Here is a 19,569-nt window from a genome sequence, read left to right on the forward strand (position 1 = left end):
GTGGAGGTTCCATCGGCTGAGGGACGATAAGGAGCACGCGAATCACGTCAGCACGGTCAGGAGCGTGATGGAGAGCATTGAGGATCATGTCACCGAGAAGGATCTGTTGGATGCGGCGGGCGGGATTCGGGATGCGTGGAAGAAGAGGCAGGCCGAGGAGGAGAGAGCGAGGCGGAAGAAGTAGAGATGGATTTTCCTGGGGGGCTTTTGGAGGAGGCGGGGAAGGAAGGCCGAAAAGAGGTCATGGGGGTGTTTGGCGTGGCGGAGGAAAAGGGGTTTGCTAGGAAACAGATCATGGTGAATATTGGAATTACAGGGCATTTTTCCACCTGCCACACCGTCGAGATCGATATACTCTGAGTATAGAAATTTCCCCGGAGCGAGCCGCAGCGAAGGGGATCAAGACGGAAAAAAAAACCAACCAAACAATCAACCCGACCCGCCACAGGCACACGCATCTATCACATCCTGAATCTGTGGGATTTTTTTCCCTTTCCCCCCCTTCCCGATTCCTTGACCCCACGAAACCCTTCAGACAGGGTAGTGGTCGTGTACTTTGTGAGATCTCCACCATTTCCACAGCTAACATAACATTGGGCGCGTAATCACAGCGAAAAAAAAGGCGGTTCGCTCCAATGCAAGCAGATGACGAAGATAGCCGTGCGGGATTGAGTCCCTAGGATGGTCGGTCACTCACTATTACCATGCCATGCCAGGGGGTTTTTTGCTACGATATCCATACCAGCACGACTATACTTGACAAGGAGAACGGGGGCATACCAATCCAGGATCCAGGACGGTGTTTAAAAGAATTACTTTTCCCAATTTCTCATCTCAAGCATTGGCATACAATTTCAATCTTCCCCCCTTCCTGGAAACGAGATCGTGCGTACTATGGGATATGTCATTGTGCTCGGTCTTGTGGGGCTGAAGGCTTGGGTCCTTGAGATAAGTGGGATATGATGGGTACGATATTGATATTAGGGGGTAGAGTAGATTGCGGGGAGGGTGAGGGTAGGTCCGGCCGGCTTGAGAGCAATAGGCCTGGTTTGTGAGAGGGGCAACAGGAATACGGGTGCATGTACGGGTATCGATGAAATTGTAGGTGGAAGATGTATGGCTTGCGAGCGCTTTAGAGCAGAAAGCGGGTTTGGCTTTCATTGCTATGTATGATCTAGCGTGCTGATGTGAGTGTGGCTTGTAGTCTATGTTCAATATCATGGATTCTGCTGCCGTGTAGATTGAGTCTAGGTCGGGGGAGCTTGATATTGCAATAGTATAGCCAAGCAGACCAGAGACGATAGACCTCCGAGAGTCAAAGAATATGCTGGACGGTCTGTGCCGTGGCCTTGGGATTGTTCACAGCATGCGCCGCTCTGGTATCCAGCCTCCGCCCGTCATGGTGTGTGGGCTCACTCATGACATCGAACGGTCCGCCGGATGCTGCCGTTGCCTCGGTCTCCTCCGCATCTTCTCCGATCTGCTGGGGTTGACGCCTGGCCTGTCTATTTCTTTCGACTCTTCTCCTCCAAGGCTTGTAGAGTAGGACGGAGAGCAATCCAAACACCACAAAACTGGCACAGATTGCCCCACCGATGAGTTCGTAGTGCTCGCCAGCGGATTCAACGCCATCCCAAAACCTGCCGGACGGCTCGGCCACATTCAGGATCAGCGTGAGGAGCTGGATGATGCCAACGACCAAAGCGACGATGACGGTTAAAGCTGTGAGCACGATCGAGTAGTAGAGAAAAGTGAGGGGGTCTTTTGCTCGCGCATTGGCTTGATTGGTAGCACCTTCGTCCCGGCTATTTCCATCGCCTCCCGTAACCGTGGTCTCGTCATTCTTCTTGACATCGTCCATCGGCAGTATGTAAATCGTTAACATCAACGCTCCGTCAATCGTGTCCACCAAACACATGCCCGCTGTAAACATCACGGGAAAGAGCATGATCAACCAGATCGAAGTCCCTTTCGCCGCCTGAATGGCCGAGATACCCAACAAGGCAATTTCGGACGAGGTGTCAAACCCCATGCCAAACAGGACACCAAGCGGATACATCTTCCACGGCCGGTCGATCAGCTTAAACATGCCCTTCAAGACTCTGTACAGACAACCACCTCCTTCCACTTTCCAGCCTTGCTCTTCTTCACCTTCGGATAAATTAAGCACCTTTCGCATTTGGACAACCAGCTTATACAAAATATATGCGTTCATGATCCCAAGGAGGATAAGGAACGCAGCACTAACAGAACTACCAATAATCCCTCCCACAGATCCGAGATTGTCAAACCGTCCCGAGACAGCGGTAGCCGTGCCAGCAACGACAATTGACGTGATGGCGACGACGGTAGAGTGGCCTAGTGAGAAAAATGTGCCTACGGTGACGGGCCGCTGTCCAGTTGCGATGAGGCGTCGGGTCATGAGATCGATGGCCGAGATGTGGTCTGCATCAAGAGCATGACGCAGGCCGAGAGTGTAGGACAAGGCGGTGGTGGACACGAGAGCGGTGTGAAAGTGGAGGACCACGCCGGCGATCAGCCATGCCAAGAGGTTGATCAGCACCAGGAGGCTGATGATGCCAATTGCTGGGAGGGGAAAGCGTCGCAGATACGGGATTCGGGAGTGGAATTGCTCGCTCCGGAGCAGTAGCCTCTGCTGAGACGACAAGGATATAGAAGGAGGATGCTCATCCTGGATAATTGGTGGTGATGTAACTCCAGTATCACCTGTTGAGGAGGCCATTGCTGGCTTGTAGGAAGGAACGGAGCTTGGGAGAGGGCTGCCATTCGTACCGTGAAACTCACGTAGCACGGACGAGGCAGTCCATAGGTCCTTGAGCAGAGCCTCAGTACCACGGGTACTAGTAGTGCTCAGGTTGACACAGTACAACATGATGATGCATCCAATTGACCCAAGAAGCCGGCCAAGACGCCAAGACGCCAAGACCGCTCCTCAATGACGCCAAGGCTTTCCACCACGCACTGACACTAGCACTGGCAGTGCACGCTGTTCAACCCAATCTCCTTCTCCTACAACCACTCTAGAACAACTTGAAACAATTAACAGCAGCAAGGTATCATATGGATAATGGACACAATGACACAGAAAACTCTTAGCTGCAATGATGAACTTGTATTCCTCGTCTTGCCGTGACAAATCCGTCAAGAAAACGCCTTAGCAGTATGTGCCTACTAGTAGTACAACACCAGAAGCATCCCCCCTAAACCACACCAGTAACCCTCCTGACCATCCTCCGCGCCCCCTCTCCCAACACTTGCACCTTACCTTCCTGTTCCAGACCGCGAATCGCCTCGCCGAACTCCAGCCCTTCAACTTCCACACTGGCCCCTTCGCCCACCCTCCTGAACAGGTCTGGATATCTGACGCTCCCTCCACTGCTCACCGTGTCCACGCTGTCCAGACACTCCAACACCGCCCTCTTCAGATCGTCTCTTCTCTTTCTCTCCAGGCTGCCTCCTCCCTCACTCAACAGCCCCATATCGATCAACCCTGTCCGCGCGTCGGTCGCGGACGCTTTGATGGCGCTCTTGATCAGTCGCACCGCTTCGTGCACATCATCCTCGTCCACCGTGGGAGACAGACGCATCTTCGCGTGTGCCTCTGACAGTCGGATCATGGATTCGAGCTGGCGGGTGGTGGCGGTGATGCGGCGGTCTTGAGAGCGAATGTCTTCTCCTAGTTTGCGCATCGAGACGTAGGCCGAGACTAATGCAGACGAGGCGTTGGGTGTGAGAGTAGGATGGCAATTGTTGCGCGCATAGGAGATGTAAGACGTTAGGAACTCAATTGGCTGGCCAAGAAGGTTAGCGAACATTCCTGAAGATAATGGAGGAAGCGAACTGGTGACCTACCATGATCTCCTGACTACTCGCATTCTCAGGCGTGTCTTCGAGATACATACTCACCAGATGTTTCGCCAACCTCCGATCATTGACTTCGTCGATTCGGTCCAGCACGAGATAGACAAGGTCAAAGCGCGATAAAAGGGTTGGTGGGAGGTCTATATTCTGCGGTACGGGAAGATTGACGTTGTACTTCGAGCCAATAGGATTTGCTGAGGCGAGAATACTCGTTCTGGCGTTTAAAGTGGTGATGATGCCTGCCTTTGCGATCGACACGGTCTGTTGCTCCATCACTTCATGTAACACGCTGCGGGTAGAATCGTTCATCTTGTCAAATTCATCGATGCAGCAGACGCCACCATCGGACAGAACAAGCGCTCCCGATTCCAGGACAAGCTGTCGAGATTCAGGGTCCCGCGTCACGTACGCTGTTAAGCCGACAGCGGAACTGCCCTTGCCAGACGTGTAAACGCCTCTCGGAGCAATTTTGTGGACGTACTGCAACAGCTGAGACTTCGAGGTTGACGGATCACCACATAATAACACATTGATGTCTCCTCGATACTTTGGACTTCCACCCTTCTCAAATGATTTGTTCGTCCCCCCAAAGAGTTGCAGCAGGATTCCTTTTTTGACATCATCCATCTCGTAGATTGATGGTGCAAGTGACCGAGCCAACAGCTCATACACGTCCGCTCGCGCTGCGGTTTCTTTGATCTTTGCTTCTTCCTCGGCGGAGACCTTACGAGCTGCTTCCACGTCGCCAGCGACTTGCTCCGACAACTCTTGCTCAACTGTACTGACATCTATGCCCAGCTTGCGCTTGTCAACTTTCTGTATGTGCAGGACATCCACATACGTCTTGAAAAGGGATTTGATGGTTCGCTGTCGTGGGTTGATTCGCACTGGATTGCATCGGAAGATACCCGTCACCTCAATCCGATCACCGGCTTTGCAGACATCCACCAATTCGTCATAAGCACATAAACTGACCGAGTGAGGAGTCTGCCCGTCCGGGACCGAATCCGGAGTCTCCTGCAGCTTGATGACCTGCTTGTCGGCGAAAGCGCAGCGATTGTGCTGAATTTGCATGCTATCTCTCGATTTGCAGGCTTCTCGCGGACAGATTGTGGGCTCGGCGATTTTGCCACGATCAATCGAGACGAAGACTGTATGGTTGCACACGGCACAGCGGAAGAATGCTTCTTTCATGTCAGGAATGATGGCGGTAGCCCGAATGACAAGACCTTTGACGGAAATGAGCTTGTCCATATCAGACGGGTCAAGGTCTCGCATATTGACACACTTATCAAGACCAAAGGGAAGGACTTTGTAAGTTCTCATCTCAACATCCTCGACTGGGTCCGGCCCATCAGTGTTTGGAGCGGATGGAGCTCCGGCTGGTAATCCCAGATCTGAGCTGGGCAAAGGTGCAAGAGAGCTCCCATCCCTCGCTCTGGGGATCCTAACTCTTGCTGCAGCGACTTCTCGTCGCATATCCTGCTTCTCTTTGACGGCCAGCTCAAGCATGACATCCTTGATTGTCTGATCCATCAAGGGAATGATTTCCTGGGGATATGCTTGTAGCTGGTGGAACAATTTCAAGGTGGGCGGATATGCCCGGAGATTTTTGACGTCGAGATTCAACCCACAGACTCCAAGTAGACGCATCTCATTCAGCATACGAATATACTCCTTTTCGTCGGCCACGGGGCCCATAGCATTGGTTTCTGCTTCACTGGCACCATCGGTCCACATGCGATACTTTTTGGCGTAATTGCACAAGAAGTTCTTGAACGACGACATCGAGTCCTGGATAGAAATATTGGTGCCCCAGATCACACGAGTAGACTCTCCGCCCAATGCATCTGCTTCCGATGTATCAGGGTTGAGGTTTGAGAAGGTAGCTTCTGATCGTGGATCACCGCTGTCGGCCACAGGCATGCCATCTTCACCGACGAAGATGCGTCTGCGACGAGCAGGTGTGGATGCAAATGCATCAGAATGTATGTCACCGCGGCGTGACGATATACGAGGGATCCCAGAAGAGTCGGTCGTCTGATCTGAGCGCACAAACAGGCCACTGCTACTGCTGGGTAGGTCCGAACGAATATTGTTGCCATTTCGAGGTGGACTAGAGCTGGAAACGTAGCGAATAGGTGACGAATCTTCCAGGTCAGCTAGGAATGGCATGCGATTTATGAGCATGTCTCACCTCCAACAGCGGCTCTGTTTGCTCTGGGAGTAGTCTCCCCATCTCCAGCATCAGAGGAAAAGCGGACAGGAGAGCTAACGTTCACATTGGATGACATAGCCCGGGCATTCTGTCGCTGGCCATTTGATGGCGACGATTGCACGAAAAGTGGTGAAGGGGTTGGATTTGCTGAACCGGTGTGCTGTCGCGATCTCTTGGGCGTGCTTGTCGGTCGAGCAGGAGTAGATGACACCGAGTTGCGGGACGATTGACCACGCTTTCGAGAAGAAGCAGGAGACGACATCGCTGTTCCAAACTTTATTGCGGAAAATGCACTCGACAAGGTCAGATGCTTTTGCAAGATAAGAAAGGAGACGCGTCTCGCGTAAAGTGGTTACTTAGCGTGACTGTCATGTAACATAGGCTAGGCTGCTAGTAGTCTAGTCTAGAGCGCCCCTCCAAGAGAGTCCCTGCTCCCTTACCACCGTAATAATGGCGTCAAAGGAGACTATCATCTGCTGTTCGCAAATAACAGGCACATAGGTGGTAGTGGTCTCCTACAGAACACCAACAAGCTGATTGAGCCTCTGATTTTGCTTCTTGATGGTGCATCCTAATGTTCACTGACACCGCCAAGGAACAATAGCAGTAGGAATGTAGGAATGATATGATTGTCGAACAGACTATGTACGGTCGGGATTTCTCCCTCCAGTTCTTGTTATTGCTAACACCTGGCATTGCACTCATTGGGCCCAAGCCTCCGTAACCCGGCTCCTGCTAGCCACTTTGCAAATCTAACGAACCACAGCAACACAAAATCCAATACAAAAACTTTTGTCCTCCCCATTCGAGTCTAAACCGTGCGACAAGTGCCAAAAGCAGGTGCGCGACCAAAGTGATGATCAATTAATGATTGGAAGACCGTGAAAACGCTGCGTATCAACAAGAACGCCTCCAAGCCAGATGCAGCAAAACAGAATTCTTGAATGCGCAAACACCGGTGGCAATGCATGGGACGAACGGCCAGCTTCATGAACAGGAAGCGTTCGCACGGATGATCAGTCCGATAAAGTCTTCCTTCGAGTGCTCTCTTTGTTCAAACGGTAAAACACGAGCCTGCTTTCCATACCAATCGAATATATGCATGAAGTGAATCGTAAAAATAAGTGGTTCGCCTGATCTAGCTCTGGATAGCTGTGGCGGTAGGTGTGTCAAAAAGACCTTGGTTCATGGACTGATGGTATGGATAGCCGAATGAAACCGGTGAAGCGGTACGTTCGCCAAACGCAGAGCCGGTCTTAGGAATTGGAGACGATGAACGGGATAGGGAAGGGCTGATGGATCGTTGGGGAAGCTCTTGAGCGCCATAACGTGAATAAGTATTGTCTGTAGGGCTGCATGAGCCACTGCTAACGCTGACATCGGAGATCGAACCAGTATCGTCATCTTTCGGGCCATCTACCCGGCCCAGCGTTGATCGAGTCAGCTGCGGCGAGGTTTTGGCTGATCCAAACTGCACTGGCGTTAGCAATCAACGCAGGATCAGGCTTCAGCCGCCGATTTGTACCGGGAACCTACAAAGCAGTACTTGTCCACGAGTTCTTGGTACGACTGTGATTGTAAAGATGGCTTCTCTGAAACAAGGGCAGCGGGCTTTGCAGGACCCAGCCCGTTGACAGAAGTATTGGTCGCCATCCCTCCGGTTGGCTGTTTGACAACGATGCTTGGGGGCTGTTGCTGTGCTGTGCCGCTACGCTTTGACTTTGACTCAGAAACCTCAGGTCTAGATTGTTCGGTGGCAGGATTTTTGGCAAAACCGCTCTGATCGCCAAGGAGAGCAGATGCATTCTGAATTGCAGCATTTAAAGAAGCCCCAAAATCGTATCGATTCCCAAAAGCCTGCCCATTAGCCTTTGGCCGGCGTGTTGGCGCATCAGGAACGATCTCAGCACGAGAACGAGGGCCCTTTAATTTGATAGAAGAATCGCCAATCATTGCTGTTGGCGATTGATTGAAATTAAAGCCAGATGCAAAGTCGTCAAAGGAATGAGGCATAGACCGTGGTCGAGGACTACCTGCAGACATTGGAAGGGACGGCCTGCTTCGGGGTAGTGCATTGAGTGGTCGAGCCCCGAGTCCAGGCACGCCATTCTGGCCATGATTTTTGGCTCTTTTGGAAAATTCGACCTGGTAATTGATTGATCCGTTGTTGTCCCAATATTGTTGACCATTGACATCATACCGGATGCAGAAAAACATGGTCTTGTTTTCAAGGTTGGCTTGATCGGTCAGCTTGATTGTGAAATTGAAGCGATCACACCCGTCATTGACTTGCTTGCGGCGAACGTCATTGTTGTAGTCAGCAGTGACCTCTGATGTTGTCTTCCAGTAGTCAAACGTGAATCGAGCTGTAACCCGTTTGTGGAATGCCAAGTTTTGGACGGCAACGACGCCGATAAGGTTTTTGTTATCCAACGATAGAAAGATTCTCTCAACACGCACAGGTAGATGTTTACGCTCCTCAGATTCGGCCGGAAAATTCGACAGCCGTATTTCCCATTCATCAGAGGGACCTCGTGATCGACCAGACTCCTCACTACCAAATGGGAACTCAATCTCACTTTCGTAAGTTTCGACTGGCGAAGACCCAGCGCTCACAGCTAGCGGCTTGTCAACCTGTAAGAAATGTCTAACGTGCTCAAGGTGCGCGTCGAAGTGAACTGCTTTCGAGTATGTGGGAGTACCTGGCATACTCGAAGGGCGCCTTTTGGCAGATGCAGGTCTCAGTGCAGGCCTGACCAGCTCGCCCGATTTTTTGCGCACCATAGGAGGCTTGGACCGCCTGCCTGTCTCGTCGCTGTCTTCGTCGTCCTCATCTGATTCTGGTCTGCTGTACTGCATGATCATGGCGGACTGTGTTTGGTGTGACGCATCGAAGACGATGTTGGAATCGGTTGATGACCTTGAATGAGATATCTTGCGTGCTTCTTTCGATAAAGGCGGGCGCTGAGACTCTGAGGAGCTGCGTTTCTGCTGTCCTGATTTCTCCGAGTCTGGTATAATAAGATCTAGCGTCATCCTGGCTTTCTTTGAATCATCTTCCTTTCCATCGGGCGAACCCTCTTTCCTCTGTTCAATTATCCTTATAGCGGCCTGTAACTCCGCAAGGTTTTCAAGCTCGCGTCCTCTATCTTGGCCGCCATCTTCTTCATCGCTCGAATTTTGTAATGATTCGGGAGGGGACATCAACGCTCCTGTGGGTATTAACGAGGTATTTATAGGAGGAGGTGCTTGGCGTAGGCTACCATAAGGATCAAACCTGCTAAGCTCACCAGGGGAGTTTCCCGCCGCATCACCGTTTGTGATTAACGACTGCTCAGCTGATGGGATACTATGAGCAGGCTTTGATGCTGAGGGACTCCGGCGATGCATGGTCAGATAAGCGGATGAGGATATTGAGCGCGGTAGCAAGCCAGGTCTGTTAGCAGAAGGATATTGTGGACTTTGCACGTGGTTCGAGAGATATGAGTGTGACCGACTCAGAGGAGGACTGGAGGGATTAGAGGCACCCGGGGACTGTTGAGCTGGGGGAGTGTAAGGCATCTCTGCAATGATGATCTCACTGTCCGAAAACGGGTAATGCTATCGGAGGTGAGAGAGGCTGGTCGGGCTCATGAAGCATGGGGTTGTCTGCGTTCAGCGAGCATATAAAGTAAAAGACTGCATGCGGAGACCGAATGATTAGCCACCATGATACAAGCAAATAGAAACAAGTGATGGAGAAACGGTGTATGCTAGAAGAATAATGGGTAGGGAACAGTAGTGTTCAGGCTGAACGTTGGATTGGAGCAGCCAGGCGACTTATTCGTCATAGTGCGAACCCGAGTGATTTGAAGACGATCACGGGGTTGTGAATAAAGTCTGTAACTCACATATAAACAGGGGGTTGAAGAATAAAAGTCGTCACACGTAGAGTTTCAAGTGGAAACTGCTTCAGGAGTCGTGATGGAGGCTGCGGATAATTGTTGGTTGTTGGAGGAAGGAAGCAAGAGCCGATCCACGGGGCCTACGAGGTCTACCGTCCGGAAATGCTCAATTGCTCGAGTGAGAGTATTTAGAGGGATTTTGGGGAGGTCGTAGGAAGGTTGAGGGCGAGTTGAATCAGATGGCTCGAATTTCAACCTGCACCTCGAGCTTTTGTTTCGTGGTGGGGGCGAGTATGGCCACTCGCAGGTATTAGTCCTTTTCAGTCCCAAGACCGTTCCCGGGTACGATATTGGCAGAGAGCAGGCTGGCGATGGCCGAGAAGAGAGGAAGTAAGGAGGATATGAGGGGGATGAGAGTGAAGAGAGTGAAGAGAGGAATCCCGTATTGATGGTGAGGAAGAGTCAACCAGGCGGAAAAATGAGTTTGAGCGTGGTGGCCCTATGGGACCCAACGAGGAAGGAAGCTCGGATTAGTGACTAAGGAAACCAAGCGAGTCAAAGCCGAATTAACTTGAAAGGCGGTGCGTAGAAATAATTAGTTGGGGAGGGTGTTAAGATGACGAGACGCTACACCTGAACCATGTCGACACAGTTTCTGCGAGTTGCTGCCGGCGATCTGACTGGCCGCAGCCTCGAATCAAGGAACATGGAGACGCTTGCGGACATGGGAGCCGTTGCTGGGCAAAAATTCCTGGCACACCAGCACCAGCACCACAAATACCGCCAAAACCATCCTTTATTCATCCTTTATTCCTTTGCGGCCAAATTCTCCCAACTAAATTTCGCCTACAATGTTCTCCATGATCTTTGTCTATTCTCATGTAAAGCACAGAGGGATAAAATGCCACGCCTGTGCGTCGCTGCAAACCGTCAATATGAAGTGTTTCAGGTTAAAAGCAGTGTGGTCACAGCCGCATGCGGCCCTGTACGAGCACATCATCATTGTCCTTGGTTCTTGGTCATAGCGTGTAACTGATGAGGCTAGAGTTTTGCCGCCTCTGTTGGGGTGGCCCGGGCTCTGACCACCTCAAACGCTGACCTAATTCTGGATACCCCAGCCGCGCTGCCCGCCTGTCACTCTGTAACATCTCAGGGGATGAAGCCTAGCAATAAATCGGCTTCGGAGCAGTGTCTTGTCCCACACAGCCTGGAAATAGAGCCTAGGTTCTCCGTACTAACCACACGACTAGCTACAAGATACAGCCTGGGGTGATCTTTTGAAACCCGAAAGAAAATGTTACTACGGTACTTTCTGCAACATGCCGCTAAGTCGCTCGTGTCACTACTTCTAGATTTGAAGCTGTCAACCAATGTTAGTTGACCCTGGCCTGCAGCTAGGCGCTCGAGCCACTTAATCAATTCACCCAATTTCATGGAGATGTACTCCGTACTTCCTCCGACGTAATGATTGCCAGTACACACACGCACCTTTTCCATTGTTATGCACACAGGTTTTTCGTTTACCGAGTGGGACCCAGCGTTGCATCCAAACTGCCTGCCCAGGCCTTCAGGTCGACCTAAGTTGCCTGACGTGCAACGGACTGTCTCTGCTTCTATCAGAAACGTGATAGCAGAACCTGGTTATTCTGCGAACAGCCAAGTTATTCACCAGGTCCATTCCTGGAGTAAAATCTTACACTATCTCCACGGAACTTTCCTCCAGGCCTCGTCAGTTGTCCATCGCTATTTTCCGTAATTGAGAAAGCCTTTGCGTGCCAAGTGCATAGCCACATGAAGGTCCTGCAGCTGTCAATACTCTTATGCAACAGATCATCGGAAAAGTCGGGTTGCAACATCAATTGGTCCTAATGCGGCCCATTTTTGATGGTGAAGGGTGCGAGCCATCTGCTTGAGATCAATTGATGTCCACATGCTCGAGATCTTCGACTGCACGTAGCACTACGTAAGCGTCATTAATAGTGTGCAGGTAACCGTGGTGCTTCTCCATCGAGGCGGTATAGACCTTGAGCCTATCATATCACTTTGGGGCTGGATGCGAACTCCTCAACGGTTTGTGTCGCAGGCGCGTGGGGGGGTTTGTGCCAAGAACCACTAGTGGTCTCAAACTTTAAAATTTCTCCTTTCTCGCCACAATGATAAGGACCCTGTGTGTGGGTGGTGTGATTGCGTCTCACCAGCAGCCAGCTTCCAGTTGACCCTGCGGTGTTGATCATCCTCGCGATAAGCCGATGGCTACCAATCCCCGACCGGCCATTCAGCGTCTGTGGGTTTATATCGGAGACTCCTCGGAGTGACAGCACGCAGACAGTCTGGTCGATGAGGTTACTCGAATGACAGTCTTACTGCCCTGCATGGACGTCAAAAAATATCTCATTTTTAATCTTGCCTACCTGTAACTGATATGCGTGCCTCGTGTATCCCATTAACGAGATAAGCCTTAATGCTGGTAAGCATTTTTCATTGGAAAGAATTACAAGTCCTGCCAGGACTCCTTTCCCAGTCACAGAACAAAAGCTACATTCTGGGCATCTATGGAGACAGAACTCAGTAGCATACTGTAGGAGCTTTCCGGCGGTGTTCTACTCTGCGTGAAGGGTATATTCTCTTCTCTTGGAAGAACTCTGTCTGGACGACATCCTTCCATTATTCAATGCTCGTCCCACCACAAGGGCGTGTCGTATCAACAACTGATACCCTGCGGAATCCTGCGGCACAACCATGTCTTCGCATGGAACGCTGTAATCACTATGCCCCTACGCGAGTCATGTCTTCAGATGACTCTCAGGGAGCTTTAGTGATGTTACCCTCGCTCAAAAGGTCGTCGCGAAACTTAAAAGACGGAGTTATCGTGGCAAGAAAGGGTTTACCATTTACCTAGTTAGAGCAGATAACACCATGCACGGGATTTGCCATTGCCACATCAGGTTTCTCAGAATCGCGTCCGCCAGCTAAGGGTTTTCGGTTTCTGGGACTGCATATTTAGGTTCTCAACAAACCCATCTGCATGCCCTAGCAAGGTCGATGCAGTTGGGCGAGTCAAGATTCGCAATCTTGAACCCCTCAATACTCGATCCCGTGGCGCTAAGCATGGCGTCAACGCACGTCGCACAACATGGCTCCGCTCTCTGGATTAGTTTGACATCTGGTTTGCGAATAATAGACAAAGACCGTTCATAACTCACTCGTTTCGGAGTGGAGCGATGCTCAGCTTCTTGCGCTTGCTTGTGAGCCAGAACAAAATCGTTCGAGAGCGGCTTGTCTATGAAATCTACAAAGACCGCAGAATCTACGTATCCGGTGAACTCTGCTCGGGTAGATGTACAAGTAGTATAAAGAGTGGAGATGTCCACCATTGCTTTCGGCTGACATGTGAAAATGGGGGCCTCATCTCTCTTCATACCTCCAATAAACCAAGCGCAACACAGAACTGAATGACTCCTCGCTCATGTACGCGCTGGCTTGCACGGCATCGTCGATAACATGCAATCCCAACATGTTCCCGACCGTGGTTCTCTCATAGAGATCTTGGATGGGTGCTATCCCTACCTCATTCCCCAACATTTCGGAGCTGGCAGATTTGGCAACCTATTGTTCTGGAAGATCTCAGCGGTAGCATAATCCAAGGGTACACAATTGTGCAAGTGGAGACCAACTACTGCGACCATGCAACCCTCGGTCTCTGGCACTATCATGCATCGGCTGGACCCTGACGACGACGACTTTGGCCCTGATCCCCATCCAGGAACTGTTTCTCCGATTGCGGAGATTAATCAGGTCTAGAACTGAAAGTGACAGCGTTCTCCGGCGATGATCGAATATTCTGTGGGCCACTCCACCAGGAATTGCCGGTAGAAGTGTCTACCGACCCTGAAGAAAACCTTGACGGACCCCCAGAGCTCCTTTACCAGTCCAACTATGTTCAGTAGAAGCTTGATTGACTTATCTTGACACGTCAATGGGCCTCAGCTTCATGCCAGCTACATGCTGCAAAGGCAGAAAGAGGAGAGCTTAGCTTCATTCAGAGGGGCCTTCAACGACCTCCAGACCTCCTTATCACTAACTTAGTTTCCGAGTTCTAGAAGCCAGAGCGGTTCGTGGCCTACGAATTCAAGGCCGAGCAGTCCTCCTGTGTCTCTGTTGTTTCGACTTGTCGACTTTGTCAACCATATGTGGTCTGCTTCTTGCAAGTCTCAAACCTACTTGCTTCGACCTCACTGAAGATGATATCTTCTATTCAATCGCAAAAGATATCTAATACTGCTGTTAGACGTGGTGCATATCTACAAACATTTCCTCCACCCAAACTTTGATCTCTTCCTTTCCTTTTCTCCCGTCCTCAGTCTCTATCCAGACCCTTCTTTCTCGTTCAAAGCACAGTTTGTCATGCTCGATTTGCTCCATGTATTCTGCCATATCTGTCGTATTTTCTGTTTCCAGGATATCCTTCGCATCTTCCGCTCCCTCTGCACCATTGTGCCTCTTGTCGAATACGATCAGGCGTTCCAATGCAGAACTATTAGCGCTCTCTCTGTTCGTAAACCCCATCGGTTGCTCTTTTTCGACTAGTGCCTGCGGGTCTTCGAAATCCTCTGGCCCGAAAAGCTCCTCATCTTGGATCTCTTCTCCGTTAGGCGGGGGCGGCCTCAGCGAAGTCTTCTTCGTCTCATGCACGATATAGTACACCTGCGGGACGGGCACCGCTCTGGCTCGATATTTCCCTGGCCAATTCGCTGCTGAGACCCATGACTTCACCTTCCGAATCCGACATTCGCCGCCAGTGGGTAGAATAATGCTATGCACCATAACTTCAGAATTCTCGATGTCCCAGATTATTCTGCCTGTGCCTCTTACTCTGTGCAATGCATCTTCAACGGTATTCAACATCACCCTTGTCATCTGTCTGTGGGCTGCTCGGGGATCGATATGTTTGCCTAGCGGCACCGAGTGGGCATCCTCATAGCCGTCGAAGTCTTCATAATCGGCCACAATATCGTATTGAGTGCCATAAACGTCATTGTGCAAGTCAGCCATGTCACCGTCGTCGGTATATGAACCTTCTGTCTCGGATTGAACCTCATCTGCGTCTTGTGGACTTTCTTCGATATCCGAGCAATTGACATTGGTCAACATAGTCTCCTGCGGTCCCCACTGATTGAAACTTGCTACTGACTTCCCTCCTACTTCCCTTTTGGTTGCTGGCTCAGGACTCTGCTGTTCTCCCGTAAATTTCATGTTTCCACTTTGGGCAGGAAGGCTCTTTCTGGCCGTCGCTCGGCTTGGCGTGTGTTGGCTCGATCTTGTTACTTTTTCATCAACACTCTGCGGCTGAGAGAAGAGACCTTTTGCACCAGTATTCCTTCTGACGGGCTCTGCATTTCCTACTCTCGGCTCAATTTCCGGCCTACGATCTTCTCCTCTGCCGAATGAGGGCGCCGTCCCATCTTCATCTTCATCACTCTCCTCCGATTCGGAAGACTGAGTATGATCGTATTCGTTGTCCCATACGGACTGTTCAGCAAAACGGACTCTTTTCGAATTTTCGGTTCGCCCGTCAGGCTCAGCTACTTTCTCATATCTCGCAAGTGCTTCCTCCATTCGTTTGTGTCTCTCGTCTTCTCTCTGCCAGGCAATTCGCTTCTTGGGATTGAGATTGAATCCTTCGTACGGGTCGGATTCTTCTGATCCTGTACGGCTTGCATCCATTCCTGTATACGGCATATTCGATACTACCATGGGCTTCGACCTGGCTGAAGCATTACTGTTAGACTGGGAGTTGGGACGCTTGCGATGGCCCGTATGTTTTCGGTTGACCTTGTGATCCTCCCACTCTTCGCGGACCTTGTTGAGTAAGCTTTGTCCATGGTGGAAATGCTCCCGCCCCATTAACTCGACCAGCTTTGAATCGATCTCGCGTTGAGTAACATTGCCAATCAGGCGGCCAGCTTCCCTCTCCTTCCCCATACGACGCTCCACGTTCTTTCTGATCTCGGTGATTCTTCTTCCGGAATTCTTTCTGAACGTGTAGCCACGCAGTATTGGACCAGCATAGCGCTTCAGTTCATGGACCTGTGATTTCATACTCTCTTGGAAGTGGGGGCTCAGTGTGTAAAAGACAAGGCACCAGCACCTGGCAATCTCCGTGAAGGAACTCATTAGATTCTCGATGTCCCTCTTCCGTTCTCTGAGAGTACCATCTTTCGTCCAGACCTCCTCGTCGATGGTGAGATGGTTGCGTTGTCGGGCATGAGCAGTTGGACTGGGATGCCGAGCATTTCCTCGCCCTTGATGGAACTCTCCAGGATCGGCAAGCTCCCCGACTGTTTCATTTGTCCCCCGAGTATTTTTCGCTAATTGAGCGAGCACCCCGCTGACATTCGGAGCAGCTCTCAGCGGCTGCTTCGTGGTTGTGAGAGACTCCTTCGCAGCCAGAAGACGAGCCTCGTCCTTCCCTGGAGCACCCCCAATCACTTTCGTAGCAGTGCAAGGTGACGCCACCACCTCCTCATGACCTCTTCCCATCTCCATCTTCTCAGGCCATTTCTCCTTCTCCTTCCTCCTCTCCTCCTTGTTCACCCTTCCCCAATACTTCTCAGCCTGCTCCTGAGAATAATGCTCAATTCCAGATGTGGCTGTTTTGCCTGCTCCGCCATTGAACAGCTGCCTCTCGGGATGCTGGGTGGAATCTTGCAGCGGAGGATCTCGTGCGTTGCTGGGCGATGAGTCTGCTTCAGCAGCACGGTCAGCTTTCTCCGTGCTAGACACGAGTGTGGAGGGCCGGTATGACCTTGTCAGATCCTTGGGGGATGGAAGATTGCCGTTGTTGTTGGCGAATGCTTGGGCGAGGTCGAGTTGCGCTTCGATGTTCTCCGAAGAGAAAGTGTCATCGGCGAAGAAGTCGTCATCATCGTCGTCAAACTCGTCTTGGTTGCTTTGGCGCTCGTGCGCTGAACACGTTCCTTGAGAGGTGGAGTTCGTCTCCTTTCCAATCTGTATGTCTGACTGATATGACTCTGCATTTGGTCTCACGTTCAATGAATCCTCAAGAAAGCCTTGCGACAGACCACTCTTCTGAGCTTCCTGCATTTCTGCGTTCCTCTTCTTAAGCGCCTCCTCCCTCATCCTCCGACTCGTCTCCGCGCACTTGTCCTCTAATTGCCTCCGTCGCTGGAACAGCTCCATCCCACCACCTACCTTTGACTGCCTGGCAAATCCATCCATGGCATCTGGTGGGCTGTGGCTGGAACCGGAACCGGAACTTAATATGTTGCCCCCATCGTGGCTATCAGGCTTCACAGCCCCGCTACAGAAGCTGCCGTATCCTTCATCCCCCGGCGAGCGCATGGTGGCATCACCATCACCGTCGCCATCATCGGCATCTTCGAGGACGAACGGCCCAACCATCTTCCTCTTCTTCATCCCGGTTTGCGTCTGAACAGTCTCGGTTCGTGTGACCACAGGGTTGATGGTGTCAGATGACTTGGGCACGCGTTGCGTTGCAACTGCGAAGGGGTTGGGATGCTTGATTTCGATGATGATCTCGTTGTTTGAGGTTGCTGCTGCAGCCGGTCCGGTAGGATTGTTGTTATGGATCAGATGTCCTTTTCTGTTCTCCGGAGGCATCTCTCCCGGCGCTGTCGATGGCGCATGGTCGGGCCGCTCGTCTTTGGCATCTTCCTCGCCCTCTGCCATATCAACACTTCTCTTCCACGTCACACCGCATACCACTTCTTCCCCTGTACCCGTACCCGTTCTGTTACTGATACCCCCTATCCAAGACTTCTCCATACCATAATCGCGTTGTGGGGCGGCTATGCCATCGTCAAGCTTTGCTTTCTTCTTGGGGGGGACCTTCGCGTCTTCACCGTCCGAGTCAGAGCAGAGATCTATAATCTCGAATTGGCCCATATTTGCAGTCGTTGTACTTGATGCCGTTGTGGTTGCGGCTATGTCGGCTCCATTAGCCATCAGGTGAGATGGGTGATGCTCATGCGTTGAGGATGATCCAATTGGAAGTCCTGTATGTTTGGATTGACGCTGTGATTGGGGGGCTGGGAGGCCATTGGTGGTGGAGGGTGTTGAGGTTCTGTTGCTGTTACCCATTGATGCGGTAGATGAGGGTCTGGAGGTTGTTGTTGCTGCTGCTGCTGCTGCTGCTGAAGGCGTTGAAGTTTCACTGGTACCGAGCATTGGCGCCTCGAGTGCTGATTGAGAATAGGACATTTCCACCAGTGTCCTGTCGTGAAGCTGCTTCGGTCGTGCGGAACCGGACAATGAAAATGATGTAGAATGGTAATGGGTTGAGAGAGGGAAGAGTCAGTTAAGACTGGGTATGGGATGGATGGTAAGTGGTGGATGTCAAACTGAGCCAAATTCAAAGTCGAGTATTCCCACAAACGGCTGAGTGGACTGGACTGCAGAGCGGTGGTTATGAGGTCAAATGTAAGTCACAGCTAAGGAGAGTATTGAACGTCTTAGTCGTGATTGGCTAATGGTTGATCAACGTCGATGGATAGGCTCACAGAACTCAAGACGGTAGGGCTGGGGGAGTAGATCCAATTGGGCTGTGGAGATGGGGATGAGAGTTTAATGCGATACTTATGATGCCAATTGGAAGATTTTTCCCTTGCTTCCGGGTAGGAGATGGTAGTGTTGATGCTGACGAATAGAAGTTAAGAAGTAATCGATATTTTGAAGAGGCTGTCAATCGGATAATGACAGATGAGAAGTTGACGGAGATGGATACGAAGGAGGTGATGGAGATCTTGACGGCAACAGTGAAGGGAAGAAGAGCTGACTTGTGAGATCCAAGTCTTTGGATACTGGATACCAGTGCCGATCAATAGACAGGAGAGGTTGTGGTAGAATAAATGGAAGATAATGTGCTGCTGTGAATGTTTAGATTAGAGGAATGTAGGAGAATGAGATAGTGCCAAAGTCTAGCTAGTATCTGTATCAACATGAAGGAGTCTGGGAAGATGTTTCTGCTGGCCCGAGATGAGCAAAAAAGGCAACGATTGTGAGATGGAGTTGCAAGACGTGAGTGTGATGCCATCTTGCCTGCTCCAGGTGCTCCTCACGGCTCACGACTGCGACTATAACAGGGCATTGAAGCCTTTCAGCTCCGGGGACGCATAAAATGTCAAAGATTTCCCCACACCTCAGAGAGGATGGCTAAGAGCTTTAATGAAAACGAAATGGAATGAAAGATGTGAATGTCCTTTTAACCCGGTCGAGCGCTTGACCTCTACGCCTAGCAACATCCTTTCCTGCGGTTGTAAAAATATTGCAATCGAGCAGCTATCGTGGCTTTGCATATCGCATAGAAGCTCGGTAAGGGAATTAAAATCATGATAGAATGTGTCAGCGGTGGAACAGCATCACCGTCCGGAATGGGTTCAATTTGAATCCTTCTTTGCACTCACATGATAAGAAGCTTGTGGGCCGAACGATCATCAACTCGCCTGTGCATGATTGTGTATGTCAAATCTTGGTATGAAATGCGCAAATATGCAGAAAGTGGACAAGATACAGAACCTTGGAAAATATTCGTGAGACATTCTTCCA

General features: G+C 50.9%; 5 protein-coding genes across 5 annotated transcripts in view; 1 reads left to right on the forward strand and 4 right to left on the reverse strand.

Annotated features, from left to right (window-relative positions):
• The window catches only part of EPUS_05229 (uncharacterized protein), a gene marked incomplete at both ends in the record, with an annotated part of 1,291 nt that extends 1,107 nt beyond the window's left edge, over window positions 1-184 (forward strand). The window contains one exon of the mRNA XM_007805786.1: window positions 32-184. Within this exon, the coding sequence (XP_007803977.1) occupies window positions 32-184 (153 nt within the window). The remainder of the gene's footprint in view (window positions 1-31) is intronic.
• Window positions 185-1,315: 1,131 nt separating this feature from the next.
• Window positions 1,316-2,893, reverse strand: EPUS_05230 (uncharacterized protein; the record flags this gene model as incomplete). Its single annotated transcript, XM_007805787.1, has 1 exon — window positions 1,316-2,893. The coding sequence occupies one exon, from the start codon at window positions 2,891-2,893 to the stop codon at window positions 1,316-1,318; it is 1,578 nt and encodes a 525-aa protein (XP_007803978.1).
• Window positions 2,894-3,221: 328 nt separating this feature from the next.
• EPUS_05231 (uncharacterized protein) lies at window positions 3,222-6,362 on the reverse strand (the record flags this gene model as incomplete). Its single annotated transcript, XM_007805788.1, has 3 exons — window positions 3,222-3,812; window positions 3,874-6,032; window positions 6,080-6,362. 3 exons carry the CDS (start codon window positions 6,360-6,362, stop codon window positions 3,222-3,224), a joined length of 3,033 nt encoding a protein of 1,010 aa, XP_007803979.1.
• Window positions 6,363-7,238: 876 nt separating this feature from the next.
• EPUS_05232 (uncharacterized protein) lies at window positions 7,239-9,490 on the reverse strand (the record flags this gene model as incomplete). Its single annotated transcript, XM_007805789.1, has 2 exons — window positions 7,239-7,571; window positions 7,637-9,490. 2 exons carry the CDS (start codon window positions 9,488-9,490, stop codon window positions 7,239-7,241), a joined length of 2,187 nt encoding a protein of 728 aa, XP_007803980.1.
• A 4,778-nt stretch (window positions 9,491-14,268) lies between these two features.
• Window positions 14,269-18,225, reverse strand: EPUS_05233 (uncharacterized protein; the record flags this gene model as incomplete). The annotated part of the gene is made up of 1 exon (XM_007805790.1): window positions 14,269-18,225. One exon carries the CDS (start codon window positions 18,223-18,225, stop codon window positions 14,269-14,271), a length of 3,957 nt encoding a protein of 1,318 aa, XP_007803981.1.
• Between the last annotated feature and the right edge of the window lie 1,344 nt (window positions 18,226-19,569).

The sequence above is a fragment of the Endocarpon pusillum genome (assembly GCF_000464535.1).
Source record: "Endocarpon pusillum Z07020 unplaced genomic scaffold scaffold4522, whole genome shotgun sequence".
Lineage (NCBI taxonomy): Eukaryota > Fungi > Ascomycota > Eurotiomycetes > Verrucariales > Verrucariaceae > Endocarpon > Endocarpon pusillum.